Source organism: Cololabis saira, chromosome 2 (genome assembly GCF_033807715.1).
Source record: "Cololabis saira isolate AMF1-May2022 chromosome 2, fColSai1.1, whole genome shotgun sequence".
NCBI classification, from domain to species: domain Eukaryota; kingdom Metazoa; phylum Chordata; class Actinopteri; order Beloniformes; family Belonidae; genus Cololabis; species Cololabis saira.
This window is the reverse complement of record NC_084588.1, coordinates 28,589,169-28,612,555: the sequence shown is the minus strand read 5'-3', so window position 1 is coordinate 28,612,555 and position 23,387 is coordinate 28,589,169. Positions and strand designations below refer to the sequence as shown.

Below are 23,387 nucleotides of genomic sequence, written 5' to 3'. Positions count from 1 at the left end.
TACATTGACTTCTGTTTTCTGCTGTCACTATGAAACCAAAATACTTCATGCTCTTTATCTTCATTTCATTTCTTAACATGCATTCATTTTCCATTTTCTGTCTGCAACCCATCTCAAAACATTGCAGCAGTGACATGACTTCAAGCCATTGTTTTTTTCCTGATAACATAAACTATTATTCTTGCTTTTGTTGTTCTCTCAGATTTAAGTCGCTTTGGATGAAAGCGTCTGCTAAATGACAGTAGTAGTAATTATTATTATTTTTTTTATTTTTTTTTACCTTGACTGCACACATATTAATGGTTGATACCATGCCGGTAAAAACCTATACATATATATGTGCATTATTACTATATGTATACATATATATATATATATATATATATATATATATATATATATATATATATATATATATATATATATATATATATATATATATATATATATACATATATATATATATATATATATATACATACATACAAACCCAGTGAGTTTTTTTTTTTTTTTTTTTTTTTAGTGGGGGGTGAAATCCACTGCTAACCCAGGAAGCAAGAGCCCACGGAGGCACACGTTGAGCACTGGAAATCTGCAACAAAAACCACAAACGAAACACGAAACCGACACGGAGCCGACCAAAACACGAGCAGCAATCGACCCAAATCTCGAGATCTGATCACAGTCTAAGCTAAACTACCGCAACTAACTACCGCGTTCCCAGTGAATTGTGTGTTACATGTGTCCTGAAAATGACAAATAAAAACTATCGTATCGTATCGTATCGTAGGTCAGGACTGCAGGCAGGCTAGTAAAGGACCCTCCTCTTCTTCACCCAGATGTGCAGAATTTGATTTTGGATATGTTGTGGTCTTTAGAGCATGAGGGCTCTGAAATCTGTGTGCTTTTCTGCATAAATAATGCCCTGATGGAAAATTAATCGACACAATCAGAAACATTTGTTCATAGCAGCCTGGTAGGTCCTTTACAATTTTGGCTGGACATACAAGGCATTCCTTTTGTCCCAAAAAAATGTGGAATGTTTTTAGACCACTATAAACATTTCCACGGCATGATGGTCCATCCCAGACGTCTCCAAGCCCACAGTTGTCATTGCCATCTCTGGACAAAATTAACACCACACTTCTTTTTTTTTAATAGTAAAGCTTAAGGTGGAATTGGTGAATGTCACTTCATACTGTAGTGCCTGAGAAGGGTTTTACGAAGTAATTCTTTGCTCAAGTAGGTATATCAGCCGTACATGTATAATGGTTCTTGATGCAGTGTTGTCTGAGATCAGAAATCAAAGTGTCTCAGTGTTAACTAGCACCCTTGGACTTAATGCTGTGAAACTGCTTCAGACACAGTGAATCATTTATAAGATTAGTTGAGTCACTTATTAATTTAACATATTACGTGCAGCATAAGAAATATCTAGATCCCTCCCAATATTTCTTTGAGAAACATTTTTTTTTAGACATTTAAATGATTTTCTTGTAGATTTATTGACAATTTGGATGTATCTTTGCAACTTAAAGACTCTTCATGGATCCTGCTTTTGCACTAAATCGTCATGAATATCACCTGTTGAAATTATCTTTTTATTTAATTTTCAGGACAAGATGGATCTAGTGGTTTGTATCGGCATTAGCTGGACAGGAAATGGAGGGCACCTCAGCAAAGGGTTACAAAGACTTGAATGTTGGCAGACCCCAAAAGGACTGCAGCATCCTAATATTGGAAATAATAATCATTAGTATTTTCTTTCGTTGTTATCCTTGCACTAAATTGTCCCTCATGATAACACATTTTTTTATGCATTTCTGTAACACCAAAGTGGGAAGTTGTGAATTCTGATGTGTGTCCAGGGTCTGGAATTCAGAACTCTTGCTGATTTTGAAACCAGTCATCTTTTCTGCCTTCACGCCAATCTACCTAACCCTACCAGATTGCTCTGGTCAGACAGTGATGTAAATCCACGGTAGCCGACTCTCCGTAACCAGCTGGAAGGACAGAACTGAGGCCAACAGACCTGCTTCAAAACCATCTAACTTCTGGGTTGAGGGTCATGCAGAACTAAGATCTGTTGCAGTTCCTCGACTGACCAATAGAGGCTGGCTCCAAAAGCAGGTCAATTTCCATTGACTAGTATTGAAATGTCTAACTTTAGAGCAGAAATAAACATATTTACAGTCTGGTTCCAAAAAAACTTTTTAGCCTCAATCGTGTGATTTCACACCCATGACAACTCTGAGGGACTGAATCTTTTTGTACCATGCCAGGAGAATTTATATACATTTACATACATACATACAATACATTTATTTCTATTATAAATGATTAACAGACAGCTAAGACAATGGCTAAATCAAGTTTTAAAAACAAAATAACTTGTCTTGCTGCTTTATTCTCTGTTTATGTTATGTATTGTTTTTCCATTTTATCTTTTCATTTATTGAATTTCAACATTATAACAGCACATGTGGTTTAGAGAGATTCATGAACGATATCTGTAGTGAGAATGAGAAACTGTGACAACAGAATCAGTAGTAGTCAAAAAACTACCTAGAAAAAGGAATCGTTTTGACAAGGATATGAAAATGAAGACACAAAAATGAAATTTAAATCAGACTGCTAACATGATAAGGTGGGAGACACTTAAAGACAGAGACTAAGACAAGTCTGAAAGACAACATCCACTCTGCATTTCATGGATTTCTTCCCAAGATACAGCCCAGTTGAAGTCACACTGAACCAGAGACATGAGGGTGAAACAAAAGGTTGGAAAGCAGGACAGAGTGTAAGAAATGCCAGGAGATCACAATGTACAGGAGAAACAAGAGTTGCTTCAGCAGGCAGCAGCTCTCAGACTGATGCTCATTAACATATGAATCATTAGCATGTTGCTGGAGGCTGGAGTTGAACAGCCATGATGCACAAAGTTCAGTGCACAAGCCATATTTGTGGAGAAAACTAATGTCTTCTGTCATGGCCAAACATACAGCCTCTCTAGCTCTGGAAAACAAAACACAGAGCATGCATTCAGTTCAAGATCACAGCCTCAGTGAAAGGAAACCTGACTTCCCACACTGCTTGAATGTATTTTGCTCAGAAACATATTATAGAAAAAAGTGTGTTTTTGGTGAAAATCATGTTACTTTCATGAAAGATTTTTTTCTTCTGCTAAACCCCTGCTGTTCAGTATGTGTCCGAAAATATAACATCAGAAGCCTTGCGCCTGCCGTGTAGAAGTCAGTTCTCCATCCTCTGGCCGTGGGAGTAATTGTAAAAAAAAAAGAAGATCATACATCTTTCACATGTAATCACCGGTGGATAAATGTGATCTCATGTGGGAGACATGTTGCAGCTCAACCATGTGTGATTAACATGTGTAGACGAAAAATATTTCCACATGTGGAAACATGTGATGGCATGTATGTATGTCCTTTTCGAGCCTTTTGGCCCATAGAGCCGGTGTTTATCTCCAGTTTCTGTAGCGCAGACGAACAGGTGGTAACCACCCCCAGGATAGGACGCTAGTCTATTGCTGGATACTTCCCCTAGCAAAGCTAGGTACCCATTCATACACCTGGGTGAAGTGAGGAAAGCCGAGAGTAAAGCATCTTTCCCAAGGATGCACAGAGTGACGCCAGTGCCAGGGTCCGAACCCACGGCCTTCGGATCCTGAGCCCGAAGCCCCAACCACTAGGCCATTCCCGATAGCATGTATAGAACATAGGGGTCTAACGATACACTAATCTCACGATACGATACAGGATATTGAGGTCACGATAACGATACGATACGATATTATAGCAGTATTTTTTTTAACAACCTTGAATGAGGACATATGACTGGAAAAAATTGTCTTTTATTTGAAAGACACAAAATACAAAACAATGCTGTGCATTACAGTTTGTAATGCTTTATAACTGTTTAAGTTTTAAAGAGAAAGCCAGGCCAACCATTTTCCACAAACTGAACTAAAAGTAATTGTCAGGTTTGCATTATGCATCTTCAGTTTCATACAAGTAAAAATATTTTTGCCACACTCTGAATAGTTTCTCTCATGTATGTATTTCCAGAAATGTAACAACTTTATTTATTTATTGAATTAAATAAATGAATAAAAGTAAATAAATACATACAATTTTACATCATAAAAAAGATTGATTCATGCTCACCTTATAAGTGTAAGAGGAGATTTATTTTTGTTAAGAAGGTTATTTTGGTAATTCAGGGTTCATTATTTCATAAATATAGTCTTTATATTCTGATGTAAATCAGGGACTATAATTACACTAGTCAGTTTATCTTTTTTAGTATTTTTTAGATTGGGCGGAGTGATACGCCACAGTACGGCACTACTGTGTTGATGATCTAAAATCCTACACTGTTGAGCGGACATTAAAGTACACTCGAACTCAGAAGAAGTTGTCCGTGTTTATCCTACTCACGACCCGAAAAAGGTTTAATTTAATAAGGTAAGGCTTAACTCTACACCAGCCTTAAACGTTCAGAGCTCAAAACCCCCCAAGAGTCCCGTGATCGGGACCGCAAAACGGTACTAGTTTCTTCTGAGCGGAGTAAGATTTTGGTCCGCGGGTCGAGGCGCGGTCGGCACGCGTGGTCGGATGCGCGTTACTAGTCAACGCAATAGATTAATATTAATAATCCAATATCGCGATACAGTTTGTCACCTCCACGACACGTATTGTGACGTTTTTGTATTGCGAAATTTCGTGGCACGATATATTGTTACACCCCTAATAGAACATGCTATATATTTAATGTAATAAGGTGAATTCAGCTACAGTGAACATTATAACTAATATGTTAGGAATTAGAAAGCAGTGTTCACTCAATTTTGTAAAAAGGTACTATTCTGAGAAGATAATGGCAATTTTCCACTAGTACCTACTCAGCCCGGCTCGGCTCGCCTCCACTAGGTTTGGAGCTTTCCCACTAGGGGTCTAGCCGTGCAGAGTAGATACTTTTTCTGTAACTACTCTGCCGAGGTTCTAAGCGGGCTGAGTCGGGCCGTATCTGACGTCATCACTCTACATGCTACCGACTGGTCAGGGGGTTGGGAGTCATATGCCTGAGTCAGAATGTGGACATCAGCGAAAGAGCAACTCTGACATGTTCATTCTATTTGAAAAGCAATGGCAGTGCAGAACTCTGTTCTGTGGTCCAACTCTGAAGTGCTGACGTTCATAAGTTCGGTGCTGAGGAGAGAATTCAAAGGGATCTAGATGGGGTGAAAAGAAAAGAAAAGATCTAGCAGCAGCTTTGTCAGTCCAAAGCTGCTCACGGCTACCAACGGACTTTTCAGCAGCACCAATACAAGCTAGAAAAATGTAAAAGCCTTGCCGCTTGAAGCGTTCTCTCACTCTCATCTTTAAACTTGATATTGAACACACGCCACAGACCAAGAAGCACATATACCATCTCCTTCCTTCTTCGTTTGTGTCACACTCAAGTATGTCACAGCAGCTTCACTCCAACCCCGGCTACTCCTGCTCCGGGTACTGGATTTTAATGGAAAAGAAACTAGGCCAAGTTGAGTCGAGCCGAGTTGAGATGAGTAGAGCCGAGTAGGTACTAGTGGAAAAACGCCATTACATTTTTTGTTGACAGCAATCATGAGACGCAACCAGCTACTTTTGAAATTAAGCCACACTGTTTGATTTGACATGTGGTCCTGACTTACATACAAATATCCTTGCACTTTAAAAGTGAAGCTCACCGTCTCGCATTGTTGAAAGACCATTCTCGGTGATGTGAAATGCAAACTTCCCTTTTACACTTCCATAAACTGCCTATTTGCGAAACAGCGAGGGGAAGAAACACTCATCAAAATACATTTCCAAGTGGCTGTGAAGTTATAGCTTGTGTCCACTGAAATATGCATGTTGAGCTATGTTGTACTGTAACTTACCAGTTTACGCTGACACCAGGTGCAGACGCCACACAGAGCTACCAGCCAAACGGCACATACTACGAATGCAACAGACAGCAGGAATACACTGAGAGACACTGAGCCTGAGGAGAAGAGACAAAGACAGAGAAGAGACAGGGACACATAAACACAACCATATTAGTGCATTTAATGTAACACTTATACCATTGAGGCTCCTGAGGTTTAACTTTGCTGATGAACTTTCTGAAGGATAAAGTGTGTGAAGTTGCATTCTAGGTATATTTGGGAGCAAGACTCCCTTTCTTTCCTTTTTCTCATTCATCCTTGTCATCTGGCATCTTTCATCAGTAGAACATAGAGAAAAAAGTTAAAACAACGCAAAATTAATGACATAATGCCGAAAATGCTTCTTTCTTGTGCTTCCAGCATGTATCAACGGGAGACGCACACATGTCAGGAAGAATTGACATCATTAGGCCAGAAACCTTGCAATTACCAGCCTCCGTTTGCAGTTTTCTTTTCCCAAAATCCTTTCTAAACTTTGTTGCTTTCTTGACAGATTTCTTTTCTACTTTCATCTCTGCTCCTTTCAATTCCTGGTTCTCACTAATACAATGTTATTCTTTAATTTATCTATCAAGTAATTCAAAATGTAAAGGCGCAAAGGGAAAACACTGGGAACAATGAGCTCATCATCGCTGCATTATTTTCTCTGTCACAGAATTTTTCATTTCTTTTTAATGATTTCTACCTAAACAGTCTGACTGTTTCCTTTTTGCCTTTTGATGCCACTAATCAAACGTTGTCTGAACACCCAACGCTTTGATGAATTTGTTTAGACGTGTAAATACTGCAAGTGAAGCTACAAAGTACTCTTCATATTTTTTTCTGCCCTTTCTTTTTTCCATGTCTTCTATGTATGTTATCCGTCTTGTGCTACTCAACTGTATAAAGAATACAATTTTTATTAGAGCAGCAATTAAGATTGCACGGTTATTATAACAATTAATTTTGCTCTGAGCCTTTCATTTTGGAAGCAGTGGGTGTATATCAGAAGCATTTCCAGATAAACATTCTCATTTCAGGACTTTCAACACCAGTTTAGAGCAACGTATTGAGGGTAAAATGGAAAGCTGACACTTCTGAAAAATATTAAAGAAACTGAAATACACTCCAGCTGGAGGACACACAACCAGCTGGAAAGACAGATGATGCTTTGAAAGCCTTTAGAGCAGTCAGACCTCCTGTGTAGAGCTACAGCACTGATCATTTTTTACTTGGTTGGGTATTATGAACAGGGTGGCTTTATCATTATATATCATTTTAGGAATTTTAATTCACTTTGGTATCTAAACAAGGTTTACAGCTCATAAAACATCCAGATAACCTGCTAACCCTGTATGTTTACAACTGGTTAAAAACAGCGGACATGCAAGAAATTCCTGTACTGTTTTTTTTTTGTACTTAATATTTCCCATTCTGTTCAGAAATTTTATTGTCGCAGATTGAGTTTAGCTTTTTTGGCACAACAAATTCGTATCCCAAAGATTATGAGTGCATGCACGCACTCAGGAATAAAGACACCTTGTTTGTCCACTATATTATGCATGAGGGTAGTCTGGGTTCGTTCCATGAATGTATGTAGTTTATGAAAGTACACAGAAAAATACAAGGACAATCTGCATCATGAAGCTCCTACAAAGCTGTCCTTCACCTCTAACGTACATCAACACATGTTGTATTTAAAGCAGCTCTCTGCCTGACACTGTTGAAAAAGGAAATGTCATAGCAAGCAGGAATTACCATGTTATAAGAGGTCCATATACAGTTTGAATAATTCATGTTAAATATAAATATATAAAAATGCAATGGTAGGTCATGTCTTACAGCCGACAATAAAATTAGCTGCTCAGGGTGGCAAAGAAAGGAGAGGTGGAATAAAAATATATCAAAAGGAAGAGAGCAGAGATAATATCTCAGTAACACTTGCCTACCTTTCCTGTTATCTTTTGCCCAGTTTTATTTTTGGCCATAAGAGTTACAAAAAAGTTTTTTAGTTTTAATTTTGTCTCTTTAGACCTCTGATGTTTATCATCTGACAGTACCAGTGATAGCAGCTCCTGCTCTGCCACTCGCCTAAATGACAGCACTGTGGAGAATCCAGCATCAAAGCTGAAACCGTTTTTATTCATTGTCACATTTGGCCTCATTAGACTGTTTTATGAGGAAACTGGCATGAGCAGTTGAGAGTCCATTAAGCCTAATAGAATAGTTGCGCCCCTTTTGTCAGTTTTACCTAAAGGACATAGGAAAGGACATTGCATAAATAAATGAAATAAATAAAGACACAGTAGTACGTCATGTGTTATCGTCATCTAAGGTTGTATTTAGCCCATTTTAAGATATGGTAAGAACCAGAGGATGTAAAACCTTAGAATTAAAGTGAGTGCACTTTGTTTTTAATAGGACCGTACGTGACTGGCCGTGGATGAGAACCAAGGCGTGCAGCAATCGCCAACATTTCCCACCGACTGTTATCTTTACCTTTCAGCAAGACATAATGAATTTTACACACAAAACCAAACTCTGATCTGCAACAGATGCATGCTCACCAGGCTACCAGATACACACACCATGTCAGGATTTGACATTTTCCTGTTTTATTTTGAAAGACCATGTCTTTGTGTTTAAAAGGAACCCCGGTTATTAAGACTTGTAGGCCCTAACAAGCCACAATTGTTCTCTTATACTAAAATATGTTGTTAGAAACACATAAAATAATGTAATTGCTTTAAAAATCTACAATGTTTATTACATTATCTAGTCAAAAAAGGGAGTCCAAGGCACTCTTCTTGTGGAAAAATATAAAAAGCCTTTATTGAAACATGGCTAATAAGTTTAAAAACATGGGAGCAGAGACCCACGCGTTTCGGCGCAAGCCTTCTTCAGGGCCCTGACCCAACACCAAAGAGCACCTTCAAGATTTTTTCTGAACAATTCCCTGAGCACTTTGGATTTTCTCTTCACTTAATGTTTATTACATATTTTGACCTGCGGGAGGCGCCATGTTTTTCCTGCGCAATGCACTCTGGGGGCGATGACGTAGTTCGGTTGCTCTGGGAAGATACAGTATATCTCAAAAGTGAGTACACCCTTTAGATTTTTGCAAATATTCTGTCATATCCTTTCAGGGGATAACACTATCTTAATGAAATTTTGATATAACCTAAAGTAGTCAGTGTGCTGCTTGAATAACAGTATAGATTTATTGTCCCTTGAAAATTACTCAGTACACAGCTGTTAATGTCTAAACAGCTGGCAACAAAAGTGAGTACACCCCATAGTGAACATGTCTAAATTGTGCCCAAAGTGTCAATATTTTGTGTAACCACCATTGCTATCTAGCACTGCTTTAACCCTCCTGGGCATGGGATTCACCAGAGCTGCACAGGTTGCTTCTGGAATCTTTTTCCACTCTTCCATGACGACATCACGGAGCACACAGATGTTGGACACCTTGCACTCCTCCACCTTCCTCTTGAGGATGCCCCACATGTGCTCAATTGGGTTTAGGTCTGGAGACAAACTTGGTCAGTCCATCACCTTAACCTTCAGCTTCTTCAGCAAGGCCGTTTTCATTTTGGAGGTGTGTTTAGGGTCATTATCATGTTGGAAAACTGCCCTACGGCCCAGTTCCCGAAGAGAGGGGATCATGCTCTGCTGCAGGATGTGACAGTATATATTCGAATTCATGTGTCCCTCAATGAAATGCAGCTCCCCAGTGCCGGCAGCACTCATGCAGCCCCAGACCATGATGCTGCCACCACCATGCTTGACTGTAGGCAAAACACATTTGTCTTGGTACTCCTCACCAGGATGCCGCCACACACGCCGGACACCATCTGACCAAAACAGGTTTATTTTGGTCTCATCAGACCACAGGACATGGTTCCAGTAACTCATGTTCTTGGTTTCATTGTCTTCAGCAAACTGTTTGCGGGCTTTCTTATGCATCGGTTTCAGAAGAGGCTTCTGTCTGGGGCGACGGCCATACAAACCGATTTGATGCAGTGTGCGGCGTATGGTCTGGGCACTGACAGGCTGACATCCCACTTCTGCAACCTCTGCAGCAATGCTGGAAGCACTCGCACGTCTATTTTTGGAACCCAACCTCTGGATATGACGCTGAGCACGTGGACTCAACTTCTTTGGTCGACCATGGCGAGGCCTGTTCCGAGTGGAACCTGTCCTGGAAAACCGCTGTATGATCTTAGCCACTGTGCTGCAACTCATTTTCATGGTGTTGGCAATCTTCTTATAGCCAAGGCCATCTTTGTGAAGCGCAATAATCCTTTTTTTCAGCCGCTCAGAGAGTTCCTTGCCATGAGGTGCCAAGTTGTCCAGCATTTAGAGAGAATTGTGCCCAAAACACCAAATTTAACAGCCCTGCTTATCATTTACACCTGAAACCTTGTAACACTAACGAGTCACCTGACATTAGGGCAAGAAAACAACATCATTGGGCACAATTTAGACATGTTCACTATGGGGTGTACTCACTTTTGTTGCCAGCTGTTTAGACATTAACAGCTGTGTACTGAGTAATTTTCAAGGGACAATAAATCTATACTGTTATTCAAGCAGCACACTGACTACTTTAAGTTATATCAAAGTTTCAGTAGGATAATGTTATCCCCTGAAAGGATATAACAGAATATTTGCAAAAATCTAAAGGGTGTACTCACTTTTGAGATATACTGTAAGCTATTGACGCTAGCGTTTGTTTAACTGCGACAGGTATCTAAAACATAGATACACGACCGGGAGAGCAGCACTCTCCCGGCCGTGGAGGCTGACGAGGGCAGCCCATAAGACGTCTCGGTTGAGGCAAACTGGCTGAAAGTTCTCGTGTGCTGTGATGCACGGTAGATCTGCAAAAATGATCAAAGTCGTGCGCATCTTATCAGTGCATTAAACTGTATATCCTAATGCAGTGGCGCCACCAGCCGGAATCCTGTATGCACTGTGGGTACAATTTTTTTGGAAGGATTTATGTATTTATTTTTGGTACGTGCTGGGTCCACCGTTTGATGTTACCATGACAGACCAGAGGCTGAGTGGACTTGCCCGGGAGTTTGACGAAACGGGGAGGCGCAGACTTCGCTTCAAATAGGCAAGAACATCATTATTTAATTTAATGACTATTCTGATCATTTTGGTGGAGCTACATCTGGCTGGGGTTTGTATTGTAGCATAGGCTATCTGTGTGAAGGTGCGCATAATAATGTCACCATATCTGTAGTGCGCCGTGTGCACGTTATCCAATTTGTCATTGCAAAGTTTCGTTTGAGAAAAAAAGATCTTTGAAATACTTATTGAACTCTGAATAGCCAACCAATTTATCCTCTACCTCATTGATAGTGGAATATTCAGGCCGAGTGGGATCCTGAAATTAGCCGTATAGAGCAGTGGACGGACTGTTTCTGTGCCTACTACGAAATTGAATCCTGGCAGCGCCACTGCCCTAATGATTTATAAAGCATAGGACAGCGGTGGATGCTAATAATATCCAAAATTATTAGGGCCCGAGCACTGACAGTGCGAATGCCCTATTGTATCTGTAGTAATTTTTGTCATTATTTTTTTTCTTCTGACGAAAGGAGGGCCTTTTTGTCCCCCTAAACGTGCCCCAAAAGTCACTAAATTTTGCACGCAAGCCAGGCCTGGCGAAAAATTTGATATTTCATGGTTTGCATGGCAAGATGGCTCAACAGCGCCCCCTAGAAGACTTTGTGCCTTAAGCCCCACAATACGTTTTGACGTACATGCACGAAAACCGGTACACACCTGTATCATGTCGCAACTTAAAGAAAAGTATCTTGGCGCCATGTCCGAAACCGAACAGGAAGTCGGCCATTTTCAATTAATCGTGTAATTTTGGCGCAATTTATGCCATTTCTTCGGCTGCTTCTTCACTCGAACTGTAACGTGCACCCAGGTGTATTATGCATCAAAATGTGCATCTCTATCCTGCGACGATGTGCATTAATTTTCTCAGTCAAAAGCGTTACCGTGGCGACGATAGACGCCAAAAAGCGCGCCCCCCCCCCCCTTCATCTGATTTGTCCATATTTGATAGATGCTATTTTCTGCCATAACCTTTGAATGGTTTGACATAAAGACTCGTGGGTGGTGTCATCGGACTCGGTTTTGAGTACTTGACCTTCATTGGCATGAATTGACCTTTATTGGTGAAAATTGCACGTGCGAGGGCCCGTTCATCGCTGCTTGCAGCTTTAATTACTTTTTTTTTTTTGCATGCTTTATATTTTTGACCAAATCAGTAAGTATCAGTATGTGCTTTGAAATATTGTCCATGTCCTTATTTTCTATTTGCTTGTGTGATTGCCTCTCTGACCCAATTATTTTCACTTGTATCCTTTCTTCTCTATTTTGTCTTTGACTTTCCCCTTTCTTAACATAGTTCTGTGTTAATCTCTGTTATCTGGGTGTTCTCTGGAGCTTGCTCAAGAACCAGGCAGAGAAATCTCAATTGGGCTCTGTTTTTCTGTATCTCACACTTCTTGTATATCAGTCCTCTGCATTTTGTTAACAATCTGAATAATCTCTGCTGCCATCAACTGAAGACTCCTTTTGACCAAGTAGATTAGTTTATACACTATAAAAAATAAATAAATAAATAAATACATTCACTACACACAAGGATGTGTCATGGTAAGACTAAAAATAGCTGTAAGATTGACTTAATTAAAATACACTAATTGTTATTGGCAGCGATCTTTCTGCAGTAAGCAAATTTAACATGTGGAGACAGTATGATTGACATCTACCCTTGGTAAAACTACAGCAACAGTCTTCCATTAAAACATGCAACTGATAGTGTTTTTCAATGATTTAATTTTACAATGTATTGGTGTCTGTCTGTCTGTCTGTCTGTCTGTCTGTCTGTCTGTCTGTCTGTCTGTCTGTCTGTCTGTCTGTCTGTCTGCCTGCCTGCCTGCCTGCCTGCCTGCCTGCCTATCTATCTATCTATCTATCTATCTATCTATCTATCTATCTATCTATCTATCTATCTATCTATCTATCTATCTATCTATCTATCTATCTATCTATCTATCTATCTATCTATCTATCTATCTATCTATCTATCTATCTATCTATCTATCTATCTATCTATCTATCTATCAGTTATACGCTTTAGCAGCCCATACTGTGCTGATGCAAAGATGTAATGTTAGATAACATGTCTTAAATGAATGTGAATTACCTCCAGATAAAGCCCCTACTGTGCTGTGTTTGCTATCACCCTGTGAACCTCCCATGGCTCCACATGCAAACAGAGACTCCTTTACTGTAACTGAAGCACACTCTTCTTTCTCCATGTGTATATACCTTCCTGAAGAAGCCTTCTAATATGCTGTCTCGCACAAAAACCCTAAGCCATGTTAAATCCTGTGGGGGAATAACTTATTGTACACTTGTTTAATATATAATTTTACTGATGTAGAATCAGATCTGAAAATTTGACAATTTTTATAGTAGGCAAGTAAGGCAAGTTCATGAAGCAAAATTCTTTTTTCATAAATCGGTTCTGGTCTGGAGTGATTGGTCTTACCCGAACCAGTGATCTGCTGTCCCTCAGTCTTATCAGCCGCATTAGTCCAGGTGTGGATTATGGAGTTTTTCCTAACAGCTTGCCTTAAACTGTAGTTTTCCTTTCAGGTGAGGTTTTTTTTTTTGCATGTTCACATACTGTAAAATCAAATAGCTGTCATGACTTGTATAAATAAGTTACCCGTACTAATATGTACTACTTAATAGGTTGTATGAAGTACCATGCAATTGCATGGCAAAAAAGTACATTTTACTATTTATTCTGAGTGTAGTTTACTTGGACTAATTTACTATCAATAACTTATTTCATTTGAAATGAACTTGGCATGTTTTAAGTCATTGTCTCTACAGGGTTAAAGTAATTGTCATTTGCTAAGAGCATTTTTTTCCACTTAAGCTAAAACCAATGAGATCTGCGCATGTGCATTAGTAGTCAGGGCCGTTTTCGCGCTCACAGGCGGCGCTGACATATTTTCCTGGAGGTCTCATCATGTAAGAGCAGTGAGGTAAGTTATGAAATAACATTTGTGGGAGAATGTGATTGTTTTAGTTCCATTATAGCGTCAGGTATCATTTGTTATATACTATATACTAACTTACTGTAGCTGACAAACACTGCACAAGTTAAGACATGTCTTCGTGGCTGTCCGGTACTACTAGAAAAAAGATTGCTCAAAAATGTATAAAAACGGTCATAACAGAGTGTGATTATGGTTGAATGTGAGAGTGGACGATATGACCACTGAGTGTATTGAGTAGTTGATCACTACACTAATTTTTGTTGAACGTCAAAACGTTGCTACTCCCCAGGCCTGGTGCAGTATCTTCAGCATTTGGCTCCATCACAAATTACCGGTGTTTAAATCCAAGTAAGGTCATACTTGATGTCCAGGTGGGCTACCTAATGCAAGGCACTTAATGCTTTATGACTAAATCAGTTCTGTATTTATGTTTCTCTGCACTCCATTATTTCCTTTTTTTTTATGCATTACAAATACCATAGCCATTTTTAAAACTATGGTAAAATGATATCATGCATAGTGCTACAATACTGATAATATTATCTTATAATAATAATATATGGTAATAATAAAGTAAAAACTTTTGTGACATGATAAAATAACTGACTGATCAGTGAATATGGATTTTGTATTAATAAATATGGATTATTGCACATGTACTGTTTTTCTGTGTGTGTAAAACTGTAAATGGAACTTTTTTTAATTTAGAAATGTTCATCAGTGTGGCCATCCATTGCTCTGTGAAACTGAATGTAAGATACAAGTAAAAAGTCTGGAGGGTATTACATCTATCATATACTTTCAACTTTTTAAGAAACTATTGCAGATTTAGTGAATCTGTAAGAATTGCATCAAAATACAAACATAAGTATTAGCCTAAATTGTGTTTATGTAAGCCTTTTATTCACAAATTCTGCCTCTTGAATTTCAGCAGTTTTAATATATGCTTCTTCCTGTGTTTCATATTAGGAAATAAAACCCATGTTTTAAAACGTGGTATAAAATGGATCAGACTTTCCCACTCCGGAGACGGAAGGTTGTAGAAGCCGGATCTCCAGTAAAAACCCTGAGGGAACCATGGCCTGTCCCTTTTTTAAGAGAAGTAAGTACGAACTGACACTGAGATGCATTAGTCAAACAAAGAGAAACAGGGAAATTTAAAAAAAACTTACTGAACACGACTTGGAGGCTGTGTAGGCAGAAGAGAAAAATAATATTTCACTGTTGTAATGGTGATTTTATTTCATACAGGATTCTAATGATAATGAGCCTGGGCACATGTGACTGTTGGTTTGTTGACTATTATCGGAGAAGATGCACTGGTGTCTTCAAGTAATCTCCACTTAAACCCACTATCAACTACCATCATCATGAAAGTATAAGAAATACATCTGCTCTTACTAGTGAATGTTGCATATCTTTTACATATACTTGTACTGCATTTATGTAACAATTATAGTGAGTTGGCAGGCATTTTTTGTGGGATGTAGCTCTTACAAAGTAGACCTTCACTACATGATTAACAAATGTTTTACAGAATGTTATTATTTGCAGCTAAACATGGCTTTTATTTAATGTTGCATTAAAAGGGATTTTAGTGCAGTTTGCATGCTTTTATGAAGTAAATCTGACTGCTCTTAAAGTAAATGAAACTAAAACATCTCAGTAACATAAAATGTTACTGTAGTCAGTCTAGCTTAAATTATTGTGTTTGGAATCCACACAACAGTAAAGTTTACATCATACAAGTTAGTTTTTATGAACTTATACTTCTGAGTAGTACATATTTAAACACTAGTACTTATAAGGCAATTTGCAAGTACTTTGTACTAGTTTGGCTTAGTTGCAGTAACTTGGATATAAGTGTGTTTTACTTTTCAAGCATTAGTTGCTAAAACACACAATATCCTAGTCCAGTGTACTTATTATTTTAAGTGCAACCGGTTTGCATGCTTTTTTCAAGTAAGGTTACTAATCGGATTTTACAGTGCATTCTCTATCAAACATTTGCCAAAACTGTCCACCCTAATTCTGTTCATGCTCTGTTCTCTTCAGGGCACAGGTATTTGTCTGTCAGTTGTTTTCACTGCATTTCTTTTCCTCAACCTGCTGTGCTTATCTGTTTGTGTTGTGTTCATTCAGCCCTTAGTGCAAGTGCCTGGCACGACACAGTGAATGAGCACTCTTAGTCACTGGAGACCTCCTGAGGGGCATCTCTTGCCACAGGTCGGCGCAACATGGAGAGGGCCACCGCTGAGGGAGGTGACCCTTGACTGGCACAAGAGACACACTGCCAGAAGAGTGGCAACCAGTGGGAGCAAAGATGGGCTGCGAAATTAAATAGGAAACTAAAGGGGAAAGATTGTCTCTGTTCAGGCTTACTTAAATCGTCCTTGTGCCAGGTGCTTGTTGCTTACCATGACATATGAAGAGTTTAAAAAAAAAAGTAAATAAAGTAGATGTTCATCTCATCTATTATCCTTCTTGGTACGGGTACCATTGAACCGTACTGCAACATGTAAAGATTTAATAAGTTAATAAGCATTTTGATAGGGTGAAATTGCAAGGTGCCATTCTGCAACTTCATGGCAGTTAACAGACTTTCTATCTATCTATCTATCTATACATATATATATATATATATATATATATATATATATATATATATATATATATATATATATATATATATATATATATATATATATATAAAATTTGATAGAATAACCACAATAATATCACACGATGATATAGTGCTGCATGCTTTAGTCATGATTTTGGTTTTTGGGGAGCTGAGACATATATCGTATCCCTATAAGTGTTTTATGGTGTTTATGAGAATTCAAAGGCAGTTTCCACATGACATAGTGACATGTGACACTGAAAGGGACTGCATTGTTGATCTAGTGGGCAACATGTATAGTAATGTAGAAACAAACTGACAAATGGCAGGTCGTGGTTTAGCGGCTGCAGAGATGGGCTTGTCTCTGGAGGTCCCAGGTTCAAGTCCCAGAATGGCAACCAAGATTGACCACCTTGGGCCCCTGAGCAAGGCCTTAACCCTAATTGCTCCATGGTGTGTGTTTCAGTTGTAAGTTGTTGGGTTAAAAGCGTCTGCTAAATGAAAGTAGTAGTAGTAAATGAATTTTATCATAATATTGGTGGTTCTCCAAAATCCCAGCACCTCTTTGTCAAGCCAGGCCATTGGTTTAATTATCCCTGTGGAACATCTTCCATCCATCTATTCATTTTAAATATTTTGTTTTGTTTATTTTCTGTTAAACACTGTAAAGGACCTCACATCTTTTCTGCTACCCCAAAGAAGAATTACCAGAATAAACTGACTGGAAATAAAACACTGATGACTGACTCTGAGCTTACACAGTGACATGACTGAGACTTTGTTTGCCTGGGAAACCACATAGAGATGACTCAAAAACACAGATGGGTCTGCCCATGCCTTTTGCTGGAAGATAGCTTAGACAGGCTCCAGCCGATCCCCATGACCCTGAATAGGAAAAAGTGAGTATAGATAATCGGTGGACGGAAGCTTTTAACAAATCTAACACACACTACTGGGATCATAAAGAATGAATGTCTATAGCCTTTGAATTTTCACAATGTAATTTAGTAACCATGGAAACACATCTACATGCCAATACAAGAAGATTGTGAAAACGTCCAATATATAACACGTGATCACAGCTGAGCAATATCTCTTAAATCTCAAATGATTTCAAACTGCACCGAGTGCAGTAACAGGTGAAAGTTATAGCGTTAAAAATACAGGTACACATCTATTTAGTAATATTAAAAAAATGGGTTTTCCTTCAGCATTGGTGGCAGACTTAATATTCACTAAAGCAGCTACTTTTGGCTTTTCCTTTTTTTAGAAGTCGCCACACTGGATCATCATATTCAAAATATTAATTTGGCACAGATTTGATGTGTGATTTTATTCCTGACACAATACTTCCCATTTTACCAGGAGTTGACCCAAGTTTGTAACTTTTGGCTTGTGTTATCAGTTTTATTTCTATAAAGTGTTTTTTTTTATGCTTATTATAGTACATTCCTTACTTGTCAAAGTAATATAAAGTTATCAAATTGTGATGTAATTAAAATAATCTGACACTGAATTGCTGCTGTTAAACATGTTCTCACTTAAATGACAGAAATACCATATGTTCTGTCCTCTGTATTACAGATTTTTTTTTTCTTTTTTACATTTTGCCATTACTCATAGCATACGCCTTACAGTAAAGATTCAATTATCCATATGTAAGCTTCTAATGACAGCTGAAAAGTCACATGAAGTCAAACAATGCAAGAAGACACAGGCGGTCCTGTCATAAGAATTATTTCTATGTACAGTAGTAGTGACAATCATGAAGATTGCCCAGAAAAGGTTCTCCCTAGCAAAGCAGTAGCATCGACTATTTGCACTAAGTTCTTATGACAAAGCCCTCCAGCAGTCATGGTGGAAGTAGGATGATGTTTTTGTAAGGATGTCAGGATGGATGGTTGGGTGAAAAAAAAAGAGTCAGATTATACCATGTTGCAGTTGGTCCAGGTTTGAAACAGAATGATTAATGATTTTAGACATCAAAGGGAAATGATGGGATCCAGTTGATAGGGGTGCCAAAGTATGTCAAGTGTATGCAAATTGGATAAAAGAAAAACATAAAGTTTGTGGCATAGAAGCATAATCAGTGTCAATTGGTTGCAAAAACAACAGAAAAAAAGAAACACAATGAAGCAAGGTTTAACATGAAAAATTCAGAATTTTGGAAGAAAAACAGATATTTCATCAAGCTATTTTTTATAACATTCTGAATGAGACATGTGAAGAAAAATCCAGTTTATATCCATGTTGTTCTCTGCGGATCAATAATCCCATTCCACCTGCTGTTTGTTCATCTTTCAGGAAACCATGCATTCCTTAATGGATGCCAGGCGACTTCATTACACTTCTGCCAATCTATCACTGTGACTCTGCATCCCTGCTACTCATTCAACTGAAATGTCAAAAGCATTTTCTCTGCTGTCTGTTTCTCACAGAAGCCAAACCCCTTAGAGGATGAACATTTGCACTGGCAACCTTCCAACTTAAGCAGAAAGTTTTTAATTCTAATTAACGGTCAAAAATGTAGCGTATCAGAGAGATGTGGCTGCAAAAATGGCAGGGAAACAGGGAAACCTTAAACACTGTAGCAAGTAACAGCATTACTTGTATTTACACCATGCCTTGCGTGAAAGTCAGCAAACAAGCTGCTGTTTGTCTCAGAGTTGTTATAGCACAAGCACATGACTGAGTCATAACCTAATATACTTGAATGGGAGGTGTGTTTATTCAGTCAAAACATCTTGTACAGGCAGATTTCTTCAGGTTGCTGTTTTCTGCTGGAGCTGTGATGTCTTGTCCACAATGAGGAGGATCAAAAAGTTGACTGTGTGTGACAGGGCATGCTATGAATGAATGAACATCACCGGAGAGATTCCTACCGAGATGCTTGAGAACAGGAGGGAATGATGGGGCTCTTAGAGAGGGGCACCTGATACTGATCTGACATATCTGTAGTTTATTAAACGACATTACTGCATTTTATTTCAATAATTTACTGCTCTTAGGCTGCTCATTTTGCAGTAGAGGCATGTATATTTAATGGTAGTCTTTAGAGTGTGCAGAAATATTACATAAAACTAGGGATGCCCCGATACTGGTATTGGTATCGGGGCCGATACTGCTCTCATATACTCGTACTCGCAAACATTCTCTTCATTTTTAGCCTAGTTATTTTTGTGGTAGAAGTATTGGATTGGTACTCGGTATCGGCGAGTACACAAATTAAAATACTCATACTTGTACTCGGTGTGAAAAAAAAATGGTATTGGGGCATCCCTACAGAAAAACTTGAAAAACACATTGTTTTATATGAACAAAACGGACCGGGACTGGGAAAGGACTGGGAAACACATTTCACAAAATTTGACTAAAAGAACATTATGTTAAAGGTTCCACATTATGCAAAATTAATACCTATTTATACTGGTCAAGTGCCACAAGACTTTTACATTTTACTATAGTTTGATTATTCACATGGCGGAGCTAATGGCTGACAGACTTTACAAAAGAAAGAAATGCAGACATCAAATACTCAAAGTGTTCAGCATTCTAAGATCCACCCTGAAGGTTCAGGGTTATCTCAGGCTGCTTCCCATTAAGGTCTTTTTTGAGAGCAGACGTTTCCCCAACTGAACTATATTCAGTCCCTGCTGTCAAAACTGAAACACCCAGGGAAAGAAAACTGAATTTCCATTAAATTTGGCGCTGCCAAGAGTAGAGTGTATTTAGTCTGAAATTATGGGTGTGTTCTTGACCTCTCCTGCCGCACTTACTATACTATTTACTTACTTTTAGGATGTATCTTCTCGTCTACCATATCTACAATCAGCAAAAACTGGCCAAAGTAACTTTGGACTCCTGTCCCAGCTACCTCTTGTGACAACTGTGTCACACATCAACAATGAAGCCAGCTCATTGAGCAACAATCAACAACACAGAAGAGGTGACTATAAGACTCAAAGGAGTAATGACACAAGAGAAATCAAGACCGGGACCAAGGAAGAGACTAAACAAGAGTAAATCTTGGATCTGCTTAGTCAAAAATGGCAAAAGTTCCTAAATGAGTAACTTATGGTTCTCTCTGTTTTTTACCCATGCTGTTGTATTCTTGTGCACAAAATGCTCAGTTTTGAGGGTTTCGTGATTCTCTGGAGCTGTTTTTCTATTGATTCTCATTAGGGATCAAGCAATTATTGCACCAGGGCCAATACCATAAGCATTTTGATAAGTATCTGTGTCTTTTTTATTCATCTTAATCAAATTGTTAAAATAAAAGATAAAATGCAGTAGCCTACTATTGTTCTCCAAAACAGCCTCTTTGCAGTCACAAGACTGGTGTCTCGAGTTATGTGTGGCCCTTTGCACAACATGATTTGTTAGATGTCACCCTGCACTCTGCCAAAGAGTACAGAGTAACATCTTTGCAGTCTGAAGCCGCTCCAGCTGGCACAGGATGCTCATTGTTTTGAAAGAAAGTAAAGCTAAACAACCACAACAGCTGCTGATTAAGTTGCAATACATAACCAAAACCAATGTCGCAAAACAATAGCCTCATATTTATTCTGTGATTGCTTCCTTACTCTCTTTCCACAGAAAAGTCCCAAATGACACATTGATGGCAGTTATCTATGAGAAGATATAAATATAGATGTAGCAATAGCCATCATGTCTTGGAGCAACATTATATCCAGTAAAAAAGGAACTTGTTTTAGCTTCACAACATAACATTACCACCCAGTTTGTCTCTGAGTTGGGGTTTTAAGATTACATAATAGACTATAGATGGTAGGAACATAGACAATAAAAAAAGAACTGGACAAACCTCCTGCTGTGCTGCAAACCCTTCCTTCTGGAGAGGTTTTTTCTAACATCGACTCTATTAGGGATTTATTATTTTCCAAAGAGTGCTTTTCAAGCCTCTTCATCATCAAACTAGTAAAAGGTTGGTAAGAACTAATGTCACCCCACCATGGTTATTTCAAAAAATGGGCAAATGGATGGCTGGAAGCTGATGAGAACTTGCACACAAAGCTAGCTTATTTAGCTTGTTTTTTTTTTTACTTTTGCTATCCTATATGATGCTTGCTACTCTTAGCTTACAATCATTCTGATCAAATCTGAACATCCTCATTTCAGGTGATGTGAGCAAAACAACATCCAAAACGAGTATTGCCAATGTTGAAACGAGGACTAGGGGAGACTTGCTCTGATCGCCTTTGCAAAGGTTTGCCAATCATCATTTATCCACATATTCAAATGTCTAGGTTTGCTGCAGAAATGAACCCCTGTCCTCCTTCTCTGAGTTGGCAGGCTGAGGGGAGACCACTTTATATAAGTTAAAGCAAGAAAAACCCTGTTTTTTCAGAATAGATCCCCTTTAAAGGATCATTTTTATCTAATTATGCACATGTTTAAAGACATTTCAACAAAGTTTTTGATGGCAGTTTGTGGTGTTTTGAATTTTGATATCAGGGTTCTGATTTCCTTCATTATCAATGATCCGTACTGTTACAGCCCTGGAAGATTCATATTGGTTATAAAAGATTCATATCGGTCATATGTCCTTCCATGGTCACATTCTCCCACATGAGCAAAAAACTCACCTGTGATTCTAAAACATTATATTTAAAGAAGAAAGTTGCCCTGCTGTAAACTTTGATGTCACAGTTTGCCGTGCTGTCCACTTTTATATCCAGAATTTTATTCTGGCTTAAAAGGAATTGAGGTCTTGAGGTCAATTACAGGAAATGTTGATAACATAGTGCAGAGATAACATGTCATTATTTAGAAAACGTGTGTGTCTGATCTGCAACAGGAGTTGTGCATGCTCATGATCCGCTGGTCGTTTCCATTAGTAAACTTCCAGAAATACAACCAAATCAATCAAAAAACCCTTGAGCCAAATCTGCTTTTCCTTGTGATTCTCCATCTTTGTCATTTTGAAATAATTACAGGCTTTTGCTGTTATGATGGGTGCAAAGCTGCTCGAGAGGTACAGGAGCCAAGATTAAAATCATATGACTGAAAATGAATACAATATGGCCTCTTTAATCATCATAAATCAGACAATATAATGTATCTCACATTACTCTTGATATCATAATATAAATGCATTGTGTATGCAAAGGCTGTTAAATGTCATCAAGGAAAATGTTTTTAGTACAATCACAACTGGACATTGAACATGAACAACTGTTCACTAAAGCAAAACAAAATTACATAACCAACTCTCTAATTTGTGATCACATGCAAATGTGGAGCAAATGCATTCACAACCAAGATTGAACCTGTGTATTCATAAGATGTGAATAATCATCATTTCCACAGTTGTTAGTCATAAAAAGCTGTCTCATGGCATTCCAATAATCCTAGATATATCCTCTTTCATTTCTAAAATTATTTCTCAATGTAGCAGGACACTGACAAAGCGTGTGCTAAAACACTTTTGTCAAATTATTTTTATCACCTTTTTTCTCTTACCGTTTAAGCCTATTTTCAGTGTTACTTAGTAATTAATAGGTGGGAAAACTAAACTCTGTTTTTCATGCATCATTTCACATCATCATGCCCTGTGACAAACCAGAGTGGACCCCTGCCTGGTTGCTTGGATATCCAGCTACCTCACCGACAGACCACAGTATGTCAGGCTGAAGGACATCACGTCTAACACTGTGGTCAGCAT

General features: G+C 38.5%; 1 protein-coding gene across 2 annotated transcripts in view; it reads right to left on the bottom strand.

The window, feature by feature from the left end:
- The window catches only part of syt7b (synaptotagmin VIIb), a 190,069-nt gene that overhangs the window by 84,489 nt on the left and 82,193 nt on the right, over positions 1-23,387 (bottom strand). For both annotated transcript variants that reach the window (XM_061742547.1, XM_061742558.1), the window contains exon 2: positions 5,942-6,045. In XM_061742547.1, coding sequence (XP_061598531.1) covers positions 5,942-6,045 — 104 coding nt within the window. The remainder of the gene's footprint in view (positions 1-5,941; positions 6,046-23,387) is intronic.